The sequence below is a fragment of the Megalobrama amblycephala genome, linkage group LG12 (genome assembly GCF_018812025.1).
Source record: "Megalobrama amblycephala isolate DHTTF-2021 linkage group LG12, ASM1881202v1, whole genome shotgun sequence".
NCBI classification, from domain to species: domain Eukaryota; kingdom Metazoa; phylum Chordata; class Actinopteri; order Cypriniformes; family Xenocyprididae; genus Megalobrama; species Megalobrama amblycephala.
This window is the reverse complement of record NC_063055.1, coordinates 13,333,133-13,357,054: the sequence shown is the minus strand read 5'-3', so window position 1 is coordinate 13,357,054 and position 23,922 is coordinate 13,333,133. Positions and strand designations below refer to the sequence as shown.

Sequence of the window (23,922 nt, the reverse complement as noted above, 5' to 3'; positions counted from 1 at the left end):
ACCACTGTGGTAACACTTTCTATGAAATCTAGTTAAAGGGAAACAACTGCACACTCACTGAAGCGTATAGGCTTGTTTATTCAACCTTTAACTAGACTGCATTTTTCCTTCAGCTTGCACCTCTGCAGGTGTGCGTTTGCCCTACTTCATTTGCTCTATTAGAACACTTTCTATGAAGCCTGCATTTATAATGGATCATAAGGGTATACTTAATGCATTATAATACACGCATAATGCCTTATAAACAACCTTGTAATGTGTTGTATCATCTTATTAATAATCATAACAACAGTAATAATGCTTACCTATTTGTGGTTATAACTATTAAGTGTATGATGATTTATAACACACGATATACATCATTTTATCCAGTTAAGTTATAATGGATTATACACTGCTCAAAAAATTAAAGGAACACTTTGAAAACACCAGGGTCCAGGTATCGCCTCATGCTACCAGTAGTGACACTGACCCTAGCCAAATGCAAAACTAGTGATAAACTTGTCTGCTTTAAGTAAAGTAACAAAGGTTAAGTCTTATTTTAAACAGCCATAAGATATCATGAAGTGGTTATAAGACATTTGCTTCAAACATTTTTATTGCAATACTTAGAAAATATAATGTGTTCCATATGTAAAATCAACAAAACAATATTCTATTGTTTTAAATTTAAAAGAGTTTCCAGTAAGCTTAAAGGGAGAGTTCACCCAAAAATAAACATTTATTGTCATCATTTACTCACCCTCAGGTTGTAAGTTATAACCACAAATAGGTAAGGTAATGAATTGTATCTGTTGTAATGATTATTGTATGTATTGCATGTATTATAAAGAATTAAGAATACCCTTATAATGCATTATAAATACAGGCTTCATAGAAAGCATTACCAAAATTGTCATCAGGGGCCCTGTGTATGTGCTTTGGGGCCCAGAGCCCTAATGTTCAGCTTTGTTTGGCATTTTTTCATTTTTTCATGTGACTTGAGGCTGTGGGGGAACTCTCAAACCAGAGAGTTGTTTTGTATTTAGAACTGCATAAAGAAGATTAAATGTTAAGTGAGGGTGTGTTCAGTTTTGGTGTTTTGCAGGATGACTTTCATCATCTGCATCATATGCAGTTTGTCATCCTTTCAACAGGAGGGGCTGCATCCTGTGTCACACACCTCAGAGTAACGGCTGACCTGGAACCTGCCACACATCAATGGTTTCGCATGATCATGAGAGACATGAGTTAGACCAATTATGGGTCCTCTATTTGTAGGCGTATATGCGTGTGTACAGCCTGTGGTGAGAGAGCATGCAACTTCTTCTTGTCTCACCTAAGGGTGTCGTGGGAGTTTGAGGAAGTGATCTGTGCTCAGTGCTTGTCACAGTCTGCTTCCCTTCTCTAAATTTCTGCTCTTGTGCTGTAGAGTCTGCTGGTCATGGCAGGGTGCTGAGAAACCTTTGGATTGTCACACTCATCAAAGGAAGAACCACAAAGGAGGAGAAACAAAACAGCACCGGCATAATGGTAAAGTGCTCACTTTGAGGTTTATCATTGCAACTAGATGCTTAATAAGTTCTCTTTTGACTTTTACTTATGGCTTATTTGGACTCACAACTATTTGTTGCTCCTAAAAAAGGCCCCTTCTTGATTAAACTCAGGTCTTTTTGAGCTATATATGTCTGTAAATAAGTATATAGGAATATACTTTCCTCATTATACTCATTACACAACTGTGTAGGTGCTAATTCTGTATGTCTTTTGGAGAGGTTCCTCCTCTGTAAATTCAAAAAGCTTGAGACAACTCTTATAGGATGTGTGAAACTAACTGAAAAGGAAGCTCAACGAACAGCATCACACAAAAGTGAACTCAAACAACTCCTTAAATGGAAACTGATTAACTTTTTATTAGTCATGGTTCAACTTACCGAGAGTATTTGTGACTTTTATCTTGTATATTTATTGTTAGAGTGGACTTGTTGTTCATCAAAGCTTTATGCTTTCAAACTGGTGTGATTTTCACACGTTTCTTTTGGTAAGGTGATGCTGAAGGCTTTCATGATGTCAGTGTCAAAGCATTTAGGTAGCTGAAAGCAGTTTTGGGCAAGGGTGGTGCTTCTGAAGGAAGTGAGCGTTTGACTGTGTGGCGAGAGGTTAACAGAGGATTTTTTCGCAACAGCACCCAGAGGTGGGTAGAAGTAGGGAAGGATGTCATAGGGGACTTGCGGTTCCTGTCTCGGTACTTCCTCACCGCTTCTACAGTTTTCTGAAGCTTGTGTCTTTCTTAGTCTGTACATAATAGATCTACCACAACTGGCCTACAACTTCCACCACAGGTCAGATGATGGATGCAAAGTTGATCCATGTTGTAAAAATGAAAATCATGTCATGATGGTTCATTTACTTTCATGTTGTTCCAAACCTATATGACTGACTGTCTGACTTTCTTCTGTGGAACACAAAAGAAGGTATTTTGAAAAGTATTTTACCTGTTTTTGAACATAAGATGAACGCAACCTCAAACCCCATTGACTTATATTGCATGGACAAAAACAAACCACTGAAACATTCCTCAAAAAATCTTTTGTTTTCCACAGAAAGTCTACAGGTTTGTGAACTGTATATCAATTATGAATTGTATGTATCATTTCCTCTTATATATTAAATATCTGCTATTTCAACATCTTACATTTCTGAATGTCTCACAATGCTTTGCATTAGCAAATTTTGGAATTTGATCATCAAGTTGGTCAAGCATTTCCACTTTTTTTACCATGTAGTTCTAGTAGCAAAGAGGAACATTAGCGATGTCATTATGAAATGGGTATTTTGAAAAATGTTTAAACTGTTTTTGACCATAAAATGAAATTCAGTGGGCTCTGAAATCTTCTTTTGCATGCCACAGAAGAAAGTAAGTCATACAGGTTTGGATTTTGTCTTCTTCAAATCTCTATATTTGAGATCCAACAAAAAGGAAGACGTTTATTTTTTAGCATTACAGGCTGTTAGAAAGTTGCATAAAAAAGCAAAAGGCCTTGCTAAAGTAGTTCTCTTAATCTATGAGACACAAGCTGTGTTCAAAATCGCATCTCTTTGAGTAGGTAACAAACTATTTTAAGAGTCGCAAGGTCAGTATAGTATAAATATGTGTAGAGTGAATGTATTCAGAATGTACTACATTCGTCATTGTCATAATCATGTGACCTATACCAGCTTCAGTTGCTTTATTGCCATTTACCAATCCTCCCCCGTGACCTCATGGGACAATAAAGTGTCCATTTGATGCTCACGTCCGAATCTCACCGGAAGTAGGTCGCCTGGGTACTTCTCACGTACTATTTTAGGAATACTGTGAATCTTCCCTCACTTTAAAGTAGGGAAGTAAGCATATTTGTAAGCAGTTTCCATTTGCTCACTATCATTATATCAGAACTTTACCTCAGCACAGACATCAGCGAATCAGTGTGGCTGATTCACTAATGTCTGTTTTGCTCATCAGTTGGTGAATTATATGTTTTCATTTCCTCTTCCCTTTTTTCATATGAGCATATCAGCTATTTCAATATCTTTATTTTCTGAATGACTCAAATTTTGGAATGACCAAATTTGGAATAAAAAGATCAGTAGATGAAAGTGTTTTCCACTGATTGAGCATTTTTTTACTCTTATCATCTATTTCTAGAAATAAAGATGAACATTAGTGATGTCATTCAGAAACAGATGACCTTTATATAGTAAAAAACATGGCTTTATTCTTCATTCTATAGTCCTAAATCTCCCTCAGGGTATACGCATTTTCACATGTTAAACATTATGTAGCCTGTTATCTCTTCAATGAAAGAGAAATGTATTTTCAGAAACTCCAGTGTCCATCAAACAACACTTTATTAGTTTATAATATTATACCTCTGTTGTAGCTCAGATACGTACCATGACCATGCTCTATGTGTGATGTTTGAGCTGTGGTTGAAACAAAGACCTGGAATTCAGACCACAAACCCAACGAATGTTTCACAGCTTCCTAAGCTGGTGCAACACATCAAAAGCAAATAAGCCTTAAGGAGCTTATATAGAGAAACATCTAGTTTACCTCAAATTTAAAGGCAAAGATGAATGTGATCTCTGGTGGAGACTCTGGCGTGCTAGATTTAGCTTCAGCCTCTTCAACTCTAACTTTAGAGCTTTTTGTCTTTAAAAAGAGTCTTGTTATAAAACTGTTGAATTGTGCTTCTCATGCTTGTTATATTACATGTAAATATAAGCAGACAGTTGTATTCTTTTTCAAATGATGCTGAGAGTTATGTTAGATGATTATACTAAGTAAGACACAACCTTTAGTGCTGTGTGTAATACATCAAAATGTGACACAGACATACAGCTTGTCTATAACTTCCTTACATCTGCTGCTTGTTGCTTGGTAACTATCTGTGGTTTCCTGTCCTAATAACCACAGGCAACCACCTAATTTCAATTACCTATATATTAAGAGAATCAGGTTTTTATTTATTCATTTATTAGACTAGACCAATTCCAATGTATGCTAATGACAGAACCTACATTGACTAATTTAGCTTACCCCAGAGTCCTATTATTATTATCATTATTAGGGGTTCAAATGCGTAGCACTGAAACCCTAATGTAATTGTTAAAATTTCCAAGGATCAGCATTCTCCCCTTAAAGTGAATGGATGGACCAAACCGTAAGTCGTAGAGACTTGGAAATTTGAGAGCTGGTAGTACTCATACCGTCTACAACGTCACCAAGGCTCACCCCGATTGGCCTGACGGGGGCGCTACAGAGGTCAAAAAGTATGTTGGGATCCTTGGCTCTAGATGGACAAAATGCATCTGAAGTTTAGAACATTCTTTGTTGTGTCCTCACACAAAGTTGCAACAACAACAACATTTTCTCGACTTTGTATTTGTGAAGATCATGTCTTCTGTTAAAACAAGTATATATAGATGCACATCTCGGTTCAACTTTTAGCTTCTTTCCTTCTCTATCTGCAGTCACCAGTGGTTAGATATGGTGGTAAATACTTCAGCAACAGAGAAGACTGAAAGAGGAACTGGATGCTGCAAGTTAGCCATGACTGTCAGTTTTCCCAAGGCAGCGTCTTTTCCTCGCTTGAATATCAGTGCAGTATGCTAGTTAAGAAATTTGTTCCTTTATAAGAAGTAAAAGGTTGACATAATGCCCTAGTTTTCAGATTTCCAGTTCTAAAATAAGCTGTTTGATGTTTCCTGTTGGGTTTACACAGTAATTTAATGTCACTAAAGCAATTTTATGGCAATAAAAAACCCTGTTAATAATAACAACCATGATGGATTTGAAAAAAAAAAAGTGTTTTCTCTGGGATACATTGAAATGCTTTGGGTGAACTTGACCTTCAGTTTCCACAAATGTCAAGAAGCCTCCTCAAAATCAGTCTGGCTTCATTTTTGTATCTTTTAGCAATTTTGTCAATTAATGATGGATAAAATCAAGTCCAGCACTATGTAAGTAAAACGGGTTGTGGATATCATTTCATATTAGATTTACACTCTAACAAGTTGATCTCAACATAGGTACCATATAAGCTCTTCTGACTTTAGATAAACTCCTTCATGTAGACCTGTTCAGTTTGTAGTCATAAAGGAGTCATGAATTCCTTCAGGAATTTTGTATGGGTATTTAGAAATTTAGGATTTATGTGAAAAATAAGATAAAGTTTGTAGTTAAACAATTGTTTGCTTTAAAAAACATCAGTTGCTATATAAGGACTACAACAGCTGTCTATTTCGACAAGGACATAAACTCACATCTTTGTCATAATTTTCTTTGGTTAAGTCATTAGCCATTCAAGTTGGCCGATAAATGGAATTTGTGACTCTATTTCCTCTCTCCTTCAGGGCAGTAAGTATCACTGGCAGAGCCAGAATGTCAAGCAGAGTGGTGTTGATGACATGGTGCTTCTCTCCAAGATCACTGAAGATGCCATTGTGGAAAATCTCAAAAAGAGATACATGGACGACTACATCTTTGTATCCTTGATCTCCAATGGAACAAATCACTCGAGGGTGGATCGTTACACTCCTCTCAGCTGATCATTTAGCACTACATGTTGTTAAGGCTGTATGGTCACTCACAGAAGGTTGATCAGAAGTTATGTCTTCCTCTTTTGTTTACGTGTCTCAACAGTTAGCACAAACTCACTTCCTGATTTTAAATGACACTTAGTAGCCACTCTTTGTTGTTGCATTGAAACTTTTTTAGTCCACAACATTAAATTTGCAGATGCTGACTAATTGTCTATGACATTTACTAGCAGTGCATTTATATATATATATATATATATATATATATATATATATATATATATATATATATTAAAATAGAAAACTGTTTTTAAAATTATAATAATATAAATATATTCACAATATAATTTTTATAATTATATAAATATTTCACAATATTTCTGTTTTTACTTTATTTTTGATTAATAAATTCAGTCTCGGTGAGCATAAGAGACTCTTACCAAACCCAAATTTTATATACCGTATATAATCTAGAATGCTGTTTTTCAGTAATGTGATAGAAATTGAACTGAAACCAACAGAATAGGATTGAATTGAATTGTATTGTATTTTTCATATGTCCTTAACTGTGATTTGAAGACCTACATAGGACCTGTCTTGATATCAGTGAATCCTTTCAAACAGATGCCGTACTTCACTGACCGTGAGATTGAGCTCTACCAGGGAGCTGTAGGTCAAATGCAATGAACACTTATATCAATAATTAGCACATTTATCATGCATTTAACTTGATCTTATGATGTCAGATTCACAGCCATCTCTCTCTCTCTCTCTTTCCTTAGGCTCAGTATGAGAACCCACCACACATTTACGCTCTGACAGACAACATGTACAGGAACATGATGATTGACAGTGAAAATCAATGTGTCATTATCAGGTTTGTGGTTCTTGCATGATATGTGCAGCCTGTTTCAACACGGATTTGATGTTCTTCCTGTAACTTGCCACATTCAAACCGAAGCCCACATTCACATGCAAGCCAACCCCCCTAAAATTAACCCTTAAAATAATACCACTTCAGAAAGAATATCAAGGAAGTCACATGAGTCCCTTCTGCCTTAATATTCAAAGAAATGTCCTCATTCTGTGACCTTTAACTGTCTAACAACTTTGATTATTGTGAAATCCACTGCATTTTCATGCCACTTCCTGCATCCACATTTCAGTATCAGTATCATTACTCTCTTCGGTCCTGTCGTCACTGTTGGCAGTTCCTTCCCTGTTTTGTCACACCCACAAAAGGCTTTGCAGCAGTGGTCACCATTCTTAGTATAGTTTCCTTCCTGATTTACACAGGCTGAAAAGAAGACCTTGCAAGTGTTGCTTTCTAAAACTGATGCCTTGGTACCTTACTGAAAATTTTGTATAAACGTACCTTGAAAGGTACCTTCCAAAGCACCAAACTATCACATCTAATAAGCTAGAACAAATGAAGACGTAACCAAACACATATTTAATAACTAAAATTATAATTTCCAGCAGAACAGAATAAGTCTTAGAAAAAAAGACATTTATAAATTGAATTCAACCAACCACTAAACATGATTATGGGATATTATAGGGCACCGAAATATGTATTTGATTGACCAAATAGGGGCATCTTAATGTCGCAAGATGTGTCCTGATGCCTGCCTACTTCCATTTTTTAAGCTCGGCCAATGAGGAAGAGGAAAGCCATATGTAGACATGCCATTTTATTCACTTTACCACTGCTTTGGATTCTGTGAAGCAGCAAAGAATTAAAAAGAGGTTTAAAAGCCGATAACCACAACTTCCTGTGACAGTGACGCTACCTTTTAAAAAGCATGTTTGTGTGTGTCTAAAAATATGCCATGTGAGAATGTGAGTTCAAACAGCGCTGATGTAAAGCTGTTGAATCAGGGACACATTTGATACATTCACCTCCTGTGTATGTTTGTGTTTAGTGGAGAAAGTGGTGCAGGAAAAACAGTTGCTGCTAAGTACATTATGGGCTACATCTCAAAAGTATCAGGGGGAGGACAGAAAGTACAGGTAACAAGTGTGTTTTTTAGAATATCTTTTTACCTTTTAAAAAGCAAGTCTTAGTTCTAAAACCTGTCCTGTGTCGTTTTTGTTGTTCAGCATGTGAAGGATATTATCCTGCAGTCGAACCCTTTGCTGGAAGCGTTTGGCAATGCGAAGACAGTCCGCAACAACAATTCAAGCCGTTTTGTGCGTTTCACACTCACATATATCCAGCTCAGTCTTATGAATTTACAACACGCAAACCTGTGTTCCATTACTGTGAGTAACGCTAGCTCGATTGACAGGGCAAATACTTTGAGATCCAGTTTAGTCGAGGAGGAGAGCCAGACGGAGGGAAGATCTCCAACTTCCTGCTGGAAAAATCAAGAGTCGTGAGCCAGAATGAAAATGAAAGGAGCTTTCACATCTTCTACCAGGTAGGAAAGAGAAAATTTCCCCTTTTCTAATTATAGGTAAGTATCTTTGTTTAGACTGTTGTTTTATCAAAGTGAGTCACTGAGGTCTTAAAAAAGCTTTGTAATTTTTCTTTTTTTAGTTTAACAGTGTTTAGAAAAACAACAGATAAGGAAAGTGGGATAAAACACTACAAAAAGAACGAAGAACAAAAAAAACCACGTCAATTAAATATGGGTAACACTTTATAGAAAGGTCTCATTTGTTAACATTAATTAATGTATTAACTAATATGAACTAACAATGAGCAATACATTTGTTACAGTATTTATTAATCTTTTTTGTTAATGTTAGTTAATAAAAATAGCCGTTCATTGTTCACGTTAGCTCACAGTGCTTTAGCTAATGTTAAGAAATACATCTTTTGATTTTAATAATGTATTAGTAAATTGAAATTAACTAAGATTAATAAATGCTGTATAAGTATTGTTCATTCTCAGTTCATGTTAACTAAAGTAGTTAACTGATGTTTGCTAATGAAACCTCATTGTAAAGTGTTGCAATAATGTAAATATGTAATATAAATAATTATTTATTTAAATATATTAATATTTATTCAAATTATTTAACATTGTAACATCTGGAAAATTAATAGAAATACGTAGTGTCTTAAATATTACTTTTCTGAAATAATGTTTTTTTTTAATTTTTAAAAAATTCTTTTTAAATATATTTTGCTTTTTTATAAATTTACAGCTCTAAATTAAATTATTTAATACAAATATGTAATATTTTTTCCCAAATCTGCATCTGGAAAATTCATAGAATTAAAAGACAACATTCATGTTGACCACACACAATTGTTACATAATACTGATGGGTCACATGAATAGATATTGATTAAACCACCACTCTTTTTTTTTTTTTTTAGCTAATAGACGGATGCACGCCTCAGCAGAAGGAAGAATTGGGAATTATGACCCCAGATTACTATTACTACCTGAACCAGTCTGGAACATACAAGGTGGATGGAACCAATGACAGCAAGGACTTCCAGGAAACCATGGTACATATTTTAATCAATATTATCATGCCACATTATGTTTGTCACCTCCAAAAACCAAATACATCGAGAGTAGCTCAGTTTGTCAGTTTCAGCCACTTTCTAGACCTTTGTTGACCCTAAGTTTTGATGACTTGGTCTACAGGAAGCCATGCGGGTGATCGGCATACCGCAGATGGTTCAGAGGCAAGTGCTGCAGATTGTAGCTGGCATCTTACATCTGGGCGCCATCAGTTTCATTGAGGCGGGAAACTACGGGCAGGTGGAGAGCACAGACTGTGAGTGATATGCAGATGAAGTAAATGCTTCCCTGTTTGCTGTTTTGACATCACTATTGACTGTCATATTAGTGACTATCTATCTTCAAAATTTTTTTTACCCTGCTTTCAAACCAGTATTGGCTTTCCCGGCCTACCTGCTGGGAATCGACCAGAACCGTCTACAGGAGAAACTCACCAGCAGGAAAATGGATTCCAAATGGGGTGGTAAATCTGAATCCATTGATGTGACTCTGAACAGGGAACAAGCGTGCCACACGCGTGACGCTCTCTCCAAAGCCCTCTATGCCCGTCTGTTTGACTATCTAGTTGAGGTTAGTGAATGACATATGAACAAACAGTAACCATTAGTTGGGGAAAAAGGGTAATTTTTGTCTTTCTCTGTCTGTGCAGGCAATAAATAAAGCCATACAGAAACCCACTGAAGAGCTTAGCGTTGGCGTTCTGGATATTTATGGATTTGAGATTTTCCAGGTAAATATTCTTCCCTTTGATTGATTGTCATTGCATATTTTAATGAATGAATTTTAACCTTCAAATCATTAATCAACCAATAAGGCATATTTGTAATTTTAAATATACACTACCATTCAGAGGTTTTGAAAGAATTTTTATTAAAGAAATTAATGCTTTTATTCAGCAAGGATGCATTCGATCAAGACATTTATAATGTTATAAAATGAGTTCTACTTCTAATAAATGCTGTTCTTTTGAACTTTCTTATCATCAAAGAATCCTGAACGAATGTATTCATGGATTCCACAAAAATATTAAGCAGCACAACTGTTTTCAACATTACTGTATTTCTGATCAAATAAATTTCAAACTTGATAAGCCTAAGAGACTTATTTTTATAAAATCATTTAAAAAAGTCGTAGACCCCAAATTTTTGAACGGTACTGTATTTTGTGTTTTTCTTTTTTTTAAATAATTGTTTTAATTTGAAGGTAACATTCTGTGAAAAATTAAAGGTGCCCTAGATTATGTTTTTAACTGAATTTTAATTTTTAACCTGAATGTGTCTGTGAAGTTTCAGATCAAAATACCCCATAGAATTTTTTTTATTAATTTTTTTAACTGCCTATTTTGGGGCATCATTATAAACGCGCCGATTTTATGCTGCGGCCCCTTTAAATCTCGTGGTCCACGCCCACAGAGCTCGCGCTTGCCTTGAACAGTGCCTTAACAAAGTTTACACAGCTAATATAACCCTCAAAATGGATCTTTACAAAGTGTTCGTCATGCATGCGGCATGCATGCGTCGGATTATGTGAGTATTGTATACTGTTATATTGTTTACTTCTGATTTTGAATGAGTTTGATAGTGCTCCGTGGCTAACGGCTAATGCTACACTGTTGGAGAGATTTATAAAGAATGAAGATGTGTTTATGAATTATACAGACTGCAAGTGTTTAAAAATGAAAATAGCGACGGCTCTCTTGTCTCCGTGAATACAGTAATAACCGATGGTAACTTTAACCACATTTAACAGTACATTAGCAACATGCTAACGAAATATTTAAAAAGACAGTTTACAAATATCACTAAAAATATCATGTTATCATGGATCATGTCAGTTATTATTGCTCCATCTGCCATTTTTCGCTATTGTTATTGCTTGCTTACCAAGTCTGATGATTTGGTTGTGCACAGATCCAGACGTTAATACTGGCTGCCCTTGTCTAATGCCTTTTATAATGTTGGAAACGTGGGCTGGCATATGCAAATATTGGGGGCGTACACCCCGACTGTTACGTAACAGTCGGTGTTATGTTGAGATTCGCCTGTTCTTCGGAGGTCTTTTAAACAAATGAGATTTATATAAAAAGGAGGAAACAATGGAGTTTGAGACTCACTGTATGTCATTTCCATGTACTGAACTCTTGTTATTTAACTATGCCAAGATAAATTCAATTTTTCATTCGAGGGCACCTTTAAAATACATTTTTAATCATTACTATATTAATTAATTTAAATTAATATTATTATTAATAATAATCTATTGTTTTTTAGAGGAATGGTTTTGAACAGTTCTGTATCAACTTTGTGAATGAAAAGTTGCAGCAGATCTTTATTGAGTTGACACTGAAAGCAGAACAGGTACAAAAAAACAACAACAACAAGTCTTTCATTACACTTTTCACTTGTATATCTGTCTTGATGTGTGAAAATTCTCGATCTGACAGTCTATTTTTACCTCCCACAGGAAGAGTATGTACAGGAGGGCATCAAATGGACACCCATAGAATATTTTAACAACAAAGTTGTGTGTGACTTAATAGAAAACAAACTGGTAAGCCTGTAAAGGGGCTTTGCTATATTTAATATTAATAATAATTCATAATGATATTATTTTTTTATTAGCTTTGTAAGCTGTAACTCCATTCCCCCTCAATCCCAGAATCCTCCTGGCATCATGAGCGTGCTGGATGATGTGTGTGCCACCATGCATGCCACCAAAGAGGGAGTTGATTTAACTCTGCTTCAGAAGCTACAGGCTGCAGTGGGGACGCACGAACACTTCAACAACTGGAACTCTGGTTTTGTCATTCACCACTACGCTGGCAAGGTGTGTGTTACTAATTTTGTGACTTCTAAATCAGGGTATCTTCCGTTCATTCATGTTTTGATTTGATATTGAAATCAGAAAAATGAGAAAACCACACCTTTTTTCGTTTTTCATTTTTAAAATGAAAACGAAAAAACAAAAAATTGGCTTGATTTTTCTTTTTTCGTTCTGGGGTTGGAAACAAATAAGCAGTTTGAATATTCGATCTGTACATGTGGGTGGGAATGAAACGCCTCTTTCCGCTGATTGGTCAACCAGACGTCAAACCATGTCGTCATCAGTTGTTCATCGGTTCCGCTCAACAGAATAAAAGTCCCTCGCTCTACAGCTGTACGGATTCTTAACGCGTTTATTCTACATTTAATCTCTTTCTAGAGACTAGTGAATGGCTTGACACAAATCGTTCTGATGCAGAGTCAGGGCCTAATTCTGTGTAGACATTAATTCATCACGTGAAATATTAGTTTATCTCATAAATATTAATTAATATATATATTATTATATATAATTATTAATATTAATATTAATATATATATGTGTGTGTGTGTGTGTGTGTGTGTGTTTTACAGTCACAGCATATCTATTAGGCCTATTCTATTTTGAGTTTTGTTTTCATAGAGAAGTGTAGGACATGTCAAATGTCAAATATTCAGTTAATCCTTCTGTTTCATAATATATGTATATAATAGGCAACATGCTATTTTTTCCTTTTCTTAAATTTATAACTTTTAAGGCAATATTCTGAGTTTATTTCATTAATATTGAGTATTAATAAATGTCACACAAAACTGTGTTTTATTTTCTCTGCCAGCTAAACTTCCAATACAGATCAGAACCGTTGTGTGACTGATTCCTAGCACACAGAGCAGTGTTTCATTCCTTAATGAATCAGCGTTTTGAACGAATCGCTTAAATAAATGACTCAATCATTAACACAATGACTTGCTGACACCTACTGGCGACATTAATTTCATAATCCAATTATCGTTTCATTTTGTCATTTAAAATTTTCTGTATTCAAAATTATGTTTAAAACATTAATATCATTACATTATGCAATTGTAATTCCAACACATATACTGCCCTCTCTGAGCAATCTAACAACTCATAAATCTAAAAGCAACTTCAGGTGCTGCTTCTTTGCCACCTCTGCAAGCCTTTGATTAATACTGATTTAATTGGTAACAACCTATAGCGTCATAATATTGTAATTTAAATGACTAAATTTAAGAACTTAACATTAAAGAAAGCATACATATCTAATAAGATTAGGAAAAATCCTAAAATCCCCTGAAAATCAATTAATCAACTAAATCAATTACAGTTCATTTCTGACACAGACAGATGGCAATAAATAGGCTATAAAAATACTCTTTATCTCATTATTGTTAGTGTTATTTCAGGGTTTTGATATATGGCCTAATATAATTGATATCTTCTTAAGAGAGCACTATTATGGTTATTTTTTAACACTGTTTTAACATTTTCCCTTTATTTATTTATTTATTTTACTTTTTGCATTTTAAGTCCATCTCTCTATAGCACCGCTTTGATGAACTAATAACATGTAATATATTTTCATATCTGTCATATTTCAAATTCCTCCCAGATCCCAAAACTCAGGGTGTTGTCTAAAACAAGTTATGACTGCTGCATATTTACATCGGCTACTGATTTGCACTTTTTAATTCAATGTGTGCCTACATTCGCTGGCCAGTGCGTTGAGCAGCTTCGCTAGATTTTTATAGTTGGTCACTTAAAACAGGCATTGTGCCAACGTTGTAGAATGGGGGTAATTGTGTGCAGCTGCAAAGTAAATTAATATTTCGTGAGAAAGACATAAAATGTAGAAAAAACGCATTAAGAATCCGTACAGCTGTAGAGCGAGGGACTTTTATTCTGTTGATCTGAACCGATGAACAACTGATGACGACATGGTTTGACGTCTGGTTGACCAATCAGCGGAAAGAGGCGTTTCATTCCCGCCCACATGTAGAGATTGAATATTCAAACTGCTTATTTGTTTCCAACCTCAGAACGAAAAAAGAAAAATCAAGCCAGTTTTTTGTTTTTTCGTTTTCATTTTAAAAATGAAAAATGAAAAAAAGTGTGGTTTTCTCATTTTTCTGATTTCAATATCAAATCAAAACATGAATGAACGGAAGATACCCTGATTCTTCTAAGTCCATGTGTGTTAGATTTAAGGTCATCTACTCTAGTTTTTAGTAAAGACATTTATAATGTCACAAAAGATTTCTGTTTCAAATAAATATTCATCAAAGAATCCTGAAAAAAATGGTTTCCACAAAAATATGAAGCAACACAACCATTTTCAACATTGATAATAATAAGAAATGTTTCTTGAGCAGCATATTAAAATGATTTCTGAAGGATCATGTCTTAAAATTTCTTCTCACTATGTACTTCTTTAATCAGGTGTCGTACGATATCAACGGTTTCTGTGAGAGAAACAGAGATGTGCTTTTCCCTGATCTCATAGAACTGATGCAAAGCAGCGAATAGTAAGTGCTATTTTTCTCTTTCTCTCTCATCGGAAGCACTTTCCAAATTGATAGGCTTTATTTAGGTTTGGTAAAGGTTAGAGAATGGAATGGAATGGAAAGCCAAAGAAACAACAGAACAAAGAAAGATGAGCATAATCAATTTTCCCTGAAATAAGTTCAACTGTTTTTCTCCTTTTCCCGTAACCGCAATCAACATGTTCCAAACATCTAAAAATATTTATTTCTCTGGCATTGCAGCGACTTCATCCGAAGCCTCTTCCCAGAAAATCTCAACACGGAAAAGAAAGGTAGACCAACCACTGCTGGCTCGAAGATAAAAGTAAGACCGATGTCCTTAATAAACTGAGGATCAGCATACCTGTCGCATTTCCTTTGTTTGGAGTCACTCACTGACTGTCTGGTCCACAGAGGCAAGCCAACGAGTTGGTTAGCACACTGATGAAGTGCACACCGCACTATATCCGCTGCATCAAACCCAACGAGACCAAGAGGCCCAAAGACTGGGAGGAGAGCAGGTGAGTCAATCAATATAACATCATGCGCAGACTCCAAATATTACGCAAAGATGACGCAACTGAACTCACAACATGTGCTATTCGTAAATTTCACTTTTATGGTCCCAGAGCGAGACATCAAGTGGAATATCTTGGCTTAAGAGAAAATATTCGGGTACGACGTGCCGGCTTTGCCTATCGTAGAATCTTCCAGAAATTTTTACAGAGGTAAGAGTAAGCTTGAAATAATATGTTTGGTCATAAAATGTCTTTGCAAATGTGTTTTATATAGACATTTTTGTAGCATTGCACTCCACTACTTGACTTAGCTCTGGGGTTTTCCAGTTAAGTGAGTTAACCTCAAGTGAGGGAGCTCAAATTAGTATCAATCTCAGCGGAAATATCGCTGGTGTGTTAATCTTATGGCGGCCATTTCAGGAGTGCTAATTTTAGGGGTGATTTCCCAAGTCTGATAATCTAAGTGCGATTATCTCGGGTAACTGAATCACATGTGTGTTTTGCTAGGTATGCCATCCTAACAGCGGAGACGTGGCCATGTTGGCGTGGTGCGGAACAGCAGGGGGTTTTGCACCTCTTGCGTTGTGTAAACATGGACACGGATCAGTACCAAATGGGCCGCACCAAGGTCTTCATCAAGAATCCAGAGTCGGTGAGGCTCAGAAATCACATAAAAAAGTCACCTCCAACTATACAAACAAGGCCTAAAATATAAATGATTTCACAAATATTAACTTACCCTTAAACAACATTTCTCATTTCAACTCCCGTTTCTTCTAACTGTAGCTGTTTTTGCTGGAGGAGATGCGAGAGAGGAAGTTTGACACATTTGCCAGAACCATCCAGAAGGCATGGAGGAAATACATCGCCAGGAGGAAATATGAACAGATGCGGGAGGAAGGTGAGTAAAACCTAGTGAGATACCTACTGCCCATACAAGCAGCATCCTAAGAGGTCCTTACAGGTCATAGAACCTGATTTGGCAAATCTATGTGCCACACAAATAGTGCTCCACCATTTGAGACTCAATTCCCATTGATTTCAAAAGAGATTGCTGTTAGCATGTCGCTAAGCTACACAGCGTACACAATGTATACACAGACAAATATTGGGTACAATAATCCATTTTTAATTATCGCCAACTATTTTAAGTGATTCTTTTCAGTGTTGAAATTAAATACATTTCTAAATTTGTGTTTTAAATGTTTACATAACTTATGGCATACTCTGTAATAGCATATAGCATACCCTGTAATAGCATATAAATGTATATGTGAGGTTGCACACTTATTTTTTCTATCTCTCTGTCGTTCTCATTTTCAGCCTCTGATATACTGTATAACTTTAAAGAACGACGTAGGAATAGTATAAACAGGAACTTTGTTGGCGATTACCTGGGCATGGAAGACAAGCCTGAACTCCGGCAGTTCATGGCCAAGAGGGAGCGGATTGACTTTGCAGACTCGGTCAACAAGTACGACCGTAGGTTCAAGGTGAGACACTAAATAGCAAAACAAAATGTTTGCTATTCTTTTTTTTTTTTCATGTTTCTGAAAGAAGTCTCTTATGCTTATCAAAGATGCATTTATTTGATCAAAAGTAATAAAAACAGTAATAATGTGAGCTATATAAAATACCTGTTTTCTATTGTAATATATTTTTTTATTTAATTTATTCCTGTGATGGCAAAGCTGAATTTTCAGCAGCATCACTCCAGTCTTCAGTACTGCTCAAGAAACTTATCAGTCTTAAAAACGGCTGTGCTGCTTATATTTTATTTATTTAAAATAGATTTAATAAGGGCAAAAATAAGCTGTAATTATTTCTTGCTGATTTTTTTGTAGTCTATAAAGAGAGATCTAATACTGACGCCGAAATCCATCTACCTAATTGGTCGGGAAAAGATAAAGAAAGGACCAGAGAAGGGCCAGATAAAGGAAGTTCTGAAAAGAAAGCTGGACATTGGCAGTATCCGTTCAATCTCTTTGAGGTAAGTTGCTGCCTCATACTGCCCGTTTTAAAGGTATAAGCTGTAATTGTGCTGGAACCACATTTATCTTATAAATGTGTGTGTGTATATATATATACTTTACATTACATTACATTTACACTTTACATTAACTTTTTTGTTCCAAAGTTACTGACCACAGTACGAAGAGGCGACTTTATATGCACGCACTCTGTGGGAATGAGTAAAACTATGCGCAATACGTGCAATCCCACGCCGAAATTCAAGCCCTGTAACACCAACAATATTCATCTGGAGCAAATAAAATGAGTGCGTTAGAGGAGGCGGGTTTGTGAGTCAGCTCTCTGTCGGAGAGATGAGAGAGCGAGATATTGTTAATCTATTAAAAGCATTTCAGATATTTCAGTATCGAATATGTAGGCTATCAAATCGATATTTTTGAAATCCACCCTAATTGGCGGGTGTTAATGTCAAGCCCTATATATATGTATGGTTGTGACCACAATTAGGGCTGCAACAAACGATTATTTTGATAATCGATTAATCTGTCGATTATTAGAACGATTAATCGACTAATCATCGATTATTGCACTGATTAATCAGTAGGCTTTGTTCGATTATTCTACTTTAGCAATTAGTTAAAATATTGAGTTATACTGTACTTTAACTAGTAAATAAAACAAGGAAATCACTTCAGCTTTTAAAAGTGTATTTTTAATCATTTTTAAGCCAACTGAATAGACCAATATACTATAAATATAAATATATAAATATAATGTAATCATGTGGGGGTTTTTGTGAAAAATGAAACAACATACATACATACACATATTACATATCATATATATGTGTATGTGTGTGTGTATATATATATATATATATATATATATATATACACACACACACACACACACACAAACTATCGAGTTTATGGTCATTGAATGGCTTTCCTGAGGTAAATGTTACATTTTGTGTGATATATTTGTTTGCAAGTTTTATTGACTTCTTTCTGCGGTTAAAACTCCGATTAAGTGATTACAATAGAGATGGATTCATTTCAGTAAGTTCAGTAAGTACTTTTTGATGTTCATTCATGTTTATTTCGCGCTGTAATAGAGAGGAATAGGTTCACATGCCGCTTGAACCGAGGTGTTACAGCGATCTGCCACACAACGTTAAACAGCGTCACCACCACAAGTATTGTTTGAATCCCGTAGTAATATTGACTGAATTTAAAAGCTTAGACTTAGTTTTATATCAAAAGTAACCTGATCTGTCGGTGCGTTGCCGTTGTCTGTGTCCTCTTTGCTCTGCGATGCATCTTTCACTGTGAGAAAATGAACGTGTGGCGTGAGAACAGTGAGTTTGAATGAGAGTTGGTGGCCCTGCATGACAGTATTCTGTAGTTATGCTAAACGTTATGTTTGTTATGTTTATGCTATGTTAATCTCCCACATTTCACGGGTTCGATGTCGTTTGCACTATGCTCTCCAAAGCACTGACTTCTTTTATTGGATTGGATCCCGGAGGGCTGCATTACAGTATTGCGCTACAGCGCCCCACTGGTTACACCGCGTTATTGCAGGCCCTTCAAATAGGTCGTATGAGATCAAGAGACTATTCGACAACAAAAATATTTGTCGACAATTTTTTATTGTCGACGTTGTCGATAATGTCGACTAATCGTTTCAGCCCTAGACCACAAGCAAAATGGTGGATTCTTAGGCTTAAGTCAAAATATAGTGACATTGCCATTTCAAGGCTTTTTGTTGCAATTACAGATTGCTCATTTAACAAGGAACAGATGTGAAGATTATTTGTAAATGTGGAAATATTCCGCTTGTAAAAAGGATTTTCTGCATAATGGTCTCAATTGCATATCCCAAAGGCACTGCACATTTAGCTACAATCAGCTAGATATACAGCTGCTTTGAAAATCATTGTTATTTCAGCTCTTTATTTTGCTGTCTGGGCCTGAGCAAATGCGATAAAGCTGCTCGTTTATACTGTGTATACTTCATACACAGTAGTGCTTACATGCAGATTTATTGCTGTGAGACACAAACAAGCTGCCAGACCACCACTGCTGCTACAGCAGAAAAGCTTATACGGAAGTTCTGCAGGGTCAAACTATTTGCAAAGTGCAAAAGGGAAATTAGCAAACAGGAAATGAGCTCATATTTATGGCGACTCAGTTCTTCTTTTCTGCCATATATGTCAAGTCTGAGAGATAATGAAAGTCGAAGGGGGGGGGGGGGGGGGGGGGGGGGTTGGGGCTGAACAATAGGGTGAAGGATGTTGTTTGTCTACTTCTTATGATGATGATTAATGATGTTACATCAAAGACGCATGAAGATAATGTGAAAATCAATTACAGAGTAAATAATAACATTTTCTGTGCTTTGTGATATCTCATCAGTCATGTCCTCTTTCATCTTCTGTCCTCAATTGCTCATAATTCTTCTTTGGCATATAAGTCGTCCAGCACCATTTGAGCTCTGAGTTTTGCCTGGCTTATGATAAAATGTCATTTGTTGGATTTTTGTTGTTAGCTTCTTTTCACAATCACACCCCGAATGCTTTACATATTTTATACTTGAAAACAATAATACGGAATGATATCTATTAATATCAAGTTAAAAGGAACACGTTTTGGTGTCAGTGAAGGCTTACTGATGGGGCTATAGGCGATTTATTTTAAATGTTTATGAAAGAAGTCTCTTATGTTCGAAACACCCTAGAAAATACTTGCTTATTATTGGAATTATATTGGTTCCAATATAAGTTAAATTGTAACCTTGACATTCTGGTAGTTTTACTCGGATGAGCATTATATTTCTTCAGGAAATGTGATAAATGTGTGTGTCTTCATTTCCCTCCAGCACAAGGCAAGATGACTTCTTCATCCTTCATGAAAATGAGTATGACAGTCTGCTGGAGTCCATATTTAAGACTGAGTTCCTCAGTCTGCTGTGCAAGCGCTATGAGGAGCAAACCCAAAGCAAACTCTCACTGTCCTTCAGCGACAGGTGCTGATTACTCTCTCTCTCTGTCTCGTTTCTCATTTATCTCATTCCAGTGCAAAACATAAATTAATGGTAATGTTTTGTGCAGGCTGGAGTTCCGTGTGAAAAAGGAGGGCTGGGGAGGAGGCAGCACCCGTGTGGTGGTATTTCAGAGGGGACAGACTGATGAAGCTGTGATCAAACCTGCAGGAAAGACTCTTTCTGTCACTATAGGAGATGGGCTACCAAAGACATCCAGTACGTGAGATGGTTGGATGGATAAAGCGTTAACGATTGCACAAAAACTCTTCATTGAGATTTATTTTTTGTTTTTCTCCAGAGCCAACCAGGAAGGGAATACCACAGAGTCATGGAGGAAGAAGCCAGCCACGGCACAGAGGTATAAAAACTCCTAATTTATGTACCTTTGCTCTAACTGCTGTGTTGAACCATGTGGACAAATTTATATTCTCCAGTTATGCAAAGTAAATGCAAATTTCAAAACCTTTAAGGTTTCTAAAACGGTTTATTTAAATTTAGGTTAATTTATGTAGTGATTTGTGCTTTACGAAGCATTACAGAGGCCCATATCTCTAATGAACAAAAACTAGGCAACGCTGATAACACAACCCTTGTGAAAAAAGTACACTTAAGCATACTTTTAAAAAGAGTACTTATTACAGAAATAGCATGCTTTAAAAGAATATACATAAGTGCGACATGAATGTAATGTTTTCAGACACTTAAAGGGTTAGTTCACCCAATAATGAAATTTATGTCATTAATTACTCACCCTCATGTCGTTCCAAACCCATAAGACCTTCGTTTATCTTCAGAACAGAAATTAAGATCTTTTTGATGAAATCTGAGAGTTTTCTGTCCCTTCATAGACTGCCTACACAACTGAAACTTTTACGCTTCAAAAAGTTCATAAAGAGATTGTAAAACTAATCCATATGAATTGAGTAGTTTAGTCCAAATTTATATGATGAACAGATTTAATTTAGGTGGAACCAAATCTCAAAACACATTCTACTCAGGTTGGCCTTAAAGGGATAGTTCAATCAAAAATGAAAATTTGATGTTTATCTGCTTATCCCCAGGGCATCCAAGATGTAGGTGACTTTGTTTCTTCAGTAGAACACGAATGATAATTTTTAACTCCAACTGTTGCGGTCTGTCAGCCGTATAATGGGTGTCAATAGTAACACAATTTATAAGAGTCAAAAAACATGCACAGACAAATCCAAATGAAACCCTGCGGCTCATGACGGCACATTGATGTCCTAAGACATGAAACAATCGGTTTGTGTGAGAAACCGAACAGTATTTATATCATTTTTTACCTCTAAAACACCACTATGTCCAACTGAAGTATAAGCGTGAGACATCACTGCCGCTGTCAGAGCGCGAACTGACCTTACTAACCAAGTGCTGAACGCAGTTGGACATTGTGGTGTATTAGAGGTAAAAAATGATATAAATACTGTTCGGTTTCTCACACAAACCGATCGTTTTGTGTCTTAGGACATCACTGTGCCATCACGAGCCGCAGGGTTTCATTTGGATTTGTCTGTGCATGTTTTTTGACTCTTATAAATTGTGTTACTATTGACACCCATTATAAGACTGACAGACGGCAACGGTTGGAGTTAAAAATCATCATTTGTGTTCTACTGAAGAAACAAAGTCACCTACATCTTGGATGCCCTGGGGGTAAGCAGATAAACATCAAATTTTCATTTTTGGGTGAACTATCCCTTTAAGGAATAAGTCTTGGGCAACAGTGTTTTAGTAAATATTATTCCCATATGTAGTCTCTGTCTTTAAATTTTTTAACAATACAGATCGGAAAATAAATGAGCTGAAATTCCAACTGGTATGATACACCAGTAACCCTTGATTTAATGTGTATTTTTAACAGGGGGCCATCAGAACGGGGCTGCACAGTTTCACCGGGGTGGCACTCAGCAGCAGCAGAGGGAAGCGACTTACTCAATGCCAGTCAGGCAGAACCCTCCACCGAGCAACGCTCTACCTAAACTGGGATCGCAGAAGAATCGAAGAGGCTCCAGGCCGGCCCAAAATCAGTCCACGAACCTCGACTTCCTCAATGTGCCTGATCAGGGCATGTCAGGGTAAGAGAACACAGACAGACTTACACATACTAAAACATCTCAAATCCAATTTTTTTAAGTACTAAAGAGTCTAAAATCTCACCAGAATGCAGCGGAAAAGGAGCATCAGCCAACGGCCTCCACCGGCCCCCTCTAGCCGTCCCAAACCTCAGCCCCGACCGCAGGGCCCTCGATGTAGAGCACTTTATCAGTATTTTGGCCAGGATGTGGATGAAATTAGTTTTGACGTCAATGACATCATAGAACTAATCATGGAAGGTGAGACCTGGAATTAAGAAAGGATGCTGTGGTATTGATTTAAACTGCTGAATGGTTTGTAATGTTCCTCTGGTTTTCCTGTAGATCCATCAGGGTGGTGGCGAGGGCGAATTCATGGGAAGGAGGGTCTCTTTCCTGGGAATTATGTGGAGAAGATCTGACCTCTGCATGTCAACGAGGTAGACCGCACTGATGAACCAGCACCTGACTTTTGACCTTTATCCTCTTAGATCACGGAATCTCTTAGGCTCTGGGAATTTGCACTCAAGCCAGTACCAAGATCTTTTAGTTAGTTTTTTTAATGATTATTTTTGTAAAAAAAATTTTTTACTTGATACAAGAATTTGTTGGTACAGTTTTCAGGCTAAGAGAGAGCATACACTGTTTACAAAGACTCTGCACTGCCCAAAAATGACCACATGACAGCGCTGTTGTGCAGTTTGATTTTTTTTTTTTTAAAAACTCGTTTTTTTTTAATGGAAGAACAGCAATCACAATCACAGATTTTTCCTTAATTTTTGTCTAATTTCCTGAAAACTGTATGTAAAAAAAAAAAGAAAAGAAGATATTTTATATGCATTGAATGATGTTTTAACCTTTTTTTGTTATTTTATTTTCTCTTCTGTGTAAAATCTTCAATCAAAAAATAAATAAATTGATGTCTGTGGTACTAACAGTATTAAAGAGAGCTTTGTTTAAAAAGATTTCAGTGCTGTACTACATCTATATATCTATATCTATCTGTCTATATATATATATATATATATATATATATATAAAGAAAAATATTTTACATAACAGTTAAGTCACAAAAAGTAACTATATCCTTTTAAATATGGAATATGTAAATTACAATGTTGTTCGTGTCGCTCTTTTTTCGAACTGAGAATCTGATCAAGTTTGCATCAGGAAGTGTGTAGTTATACCTCTCGAGGTGATGAAAACTTCAATTTGCCTCTTGGCCCATAAACTATGCTGCTGAAAACACAGTAAATTGTGTTCCTAAAAGTTGGAACCAAGCCTAAATAACTTCACCATGGAAACATGTTTTTCCGTCTTTCTTCCTCCCTCACCTAATTTCTGTGTTTGATGTGATATTTGGATTGCATTTGCAGTAGAATAGAGGTTATTAGCCCCTGGC

General features: G+C 36.2%; 1 protein-coding gene across 1 annotated transcript; it reads left to right on the top strand.

Moving 5' to 3' along the window:
* Window positions 1-1,312: 1,312 nt before the first annotated feature.
* On the top strand, window positions 1,313-23,483 carry myo1f (myosin IF). Its single transcript, XM_048209111.1, has 28 exons — window positions 1,313-1,512; window positions 5,878-6,009; window positions 6,643-6,732; window positions 6,846-6,940; window positions 7,989-8,076; window positions 8,167-8,256; window positions 8,355-8,486; window positions 9,395-9,529; window positions 9,672-9,804; window positions 9,922-10,118; window positions 10,198-10,278; window positions 11,819-11,905; window positions 12,012-12,098; window positions 12,207-12,374; window positions 14,811-14,896; window positions 15,137-15,218; window positions 15,308-15,414; window positions 15,523-15,621; window positions 15,919-16,063; window positions 16,198-16,312; window positions 16,735-16,904; window positions 17,256-17,401; window positions 20,263-20,409; window positions 20,495-20,643; window positions 20,726-20,785; window positions 22,310-22,523; window positions 22,609-22,781; window positions 22,866-23,483. The coding sequence occupies exons 1-28, from the start codon at window positions 1,510-1,512 to the stop codon at window positions 22,940-22,942; spliced, it is 3,288 nt and encodes a 1,095-aa protein (XP_048065068.1). The 5' UTR covers window positions 1,313-1,509; the 3' UTR covers window positions 22,943-23,483.
* The last annotated feature ends 439 nt before the right edge of the window (window positions 23,484-23,922 follow it).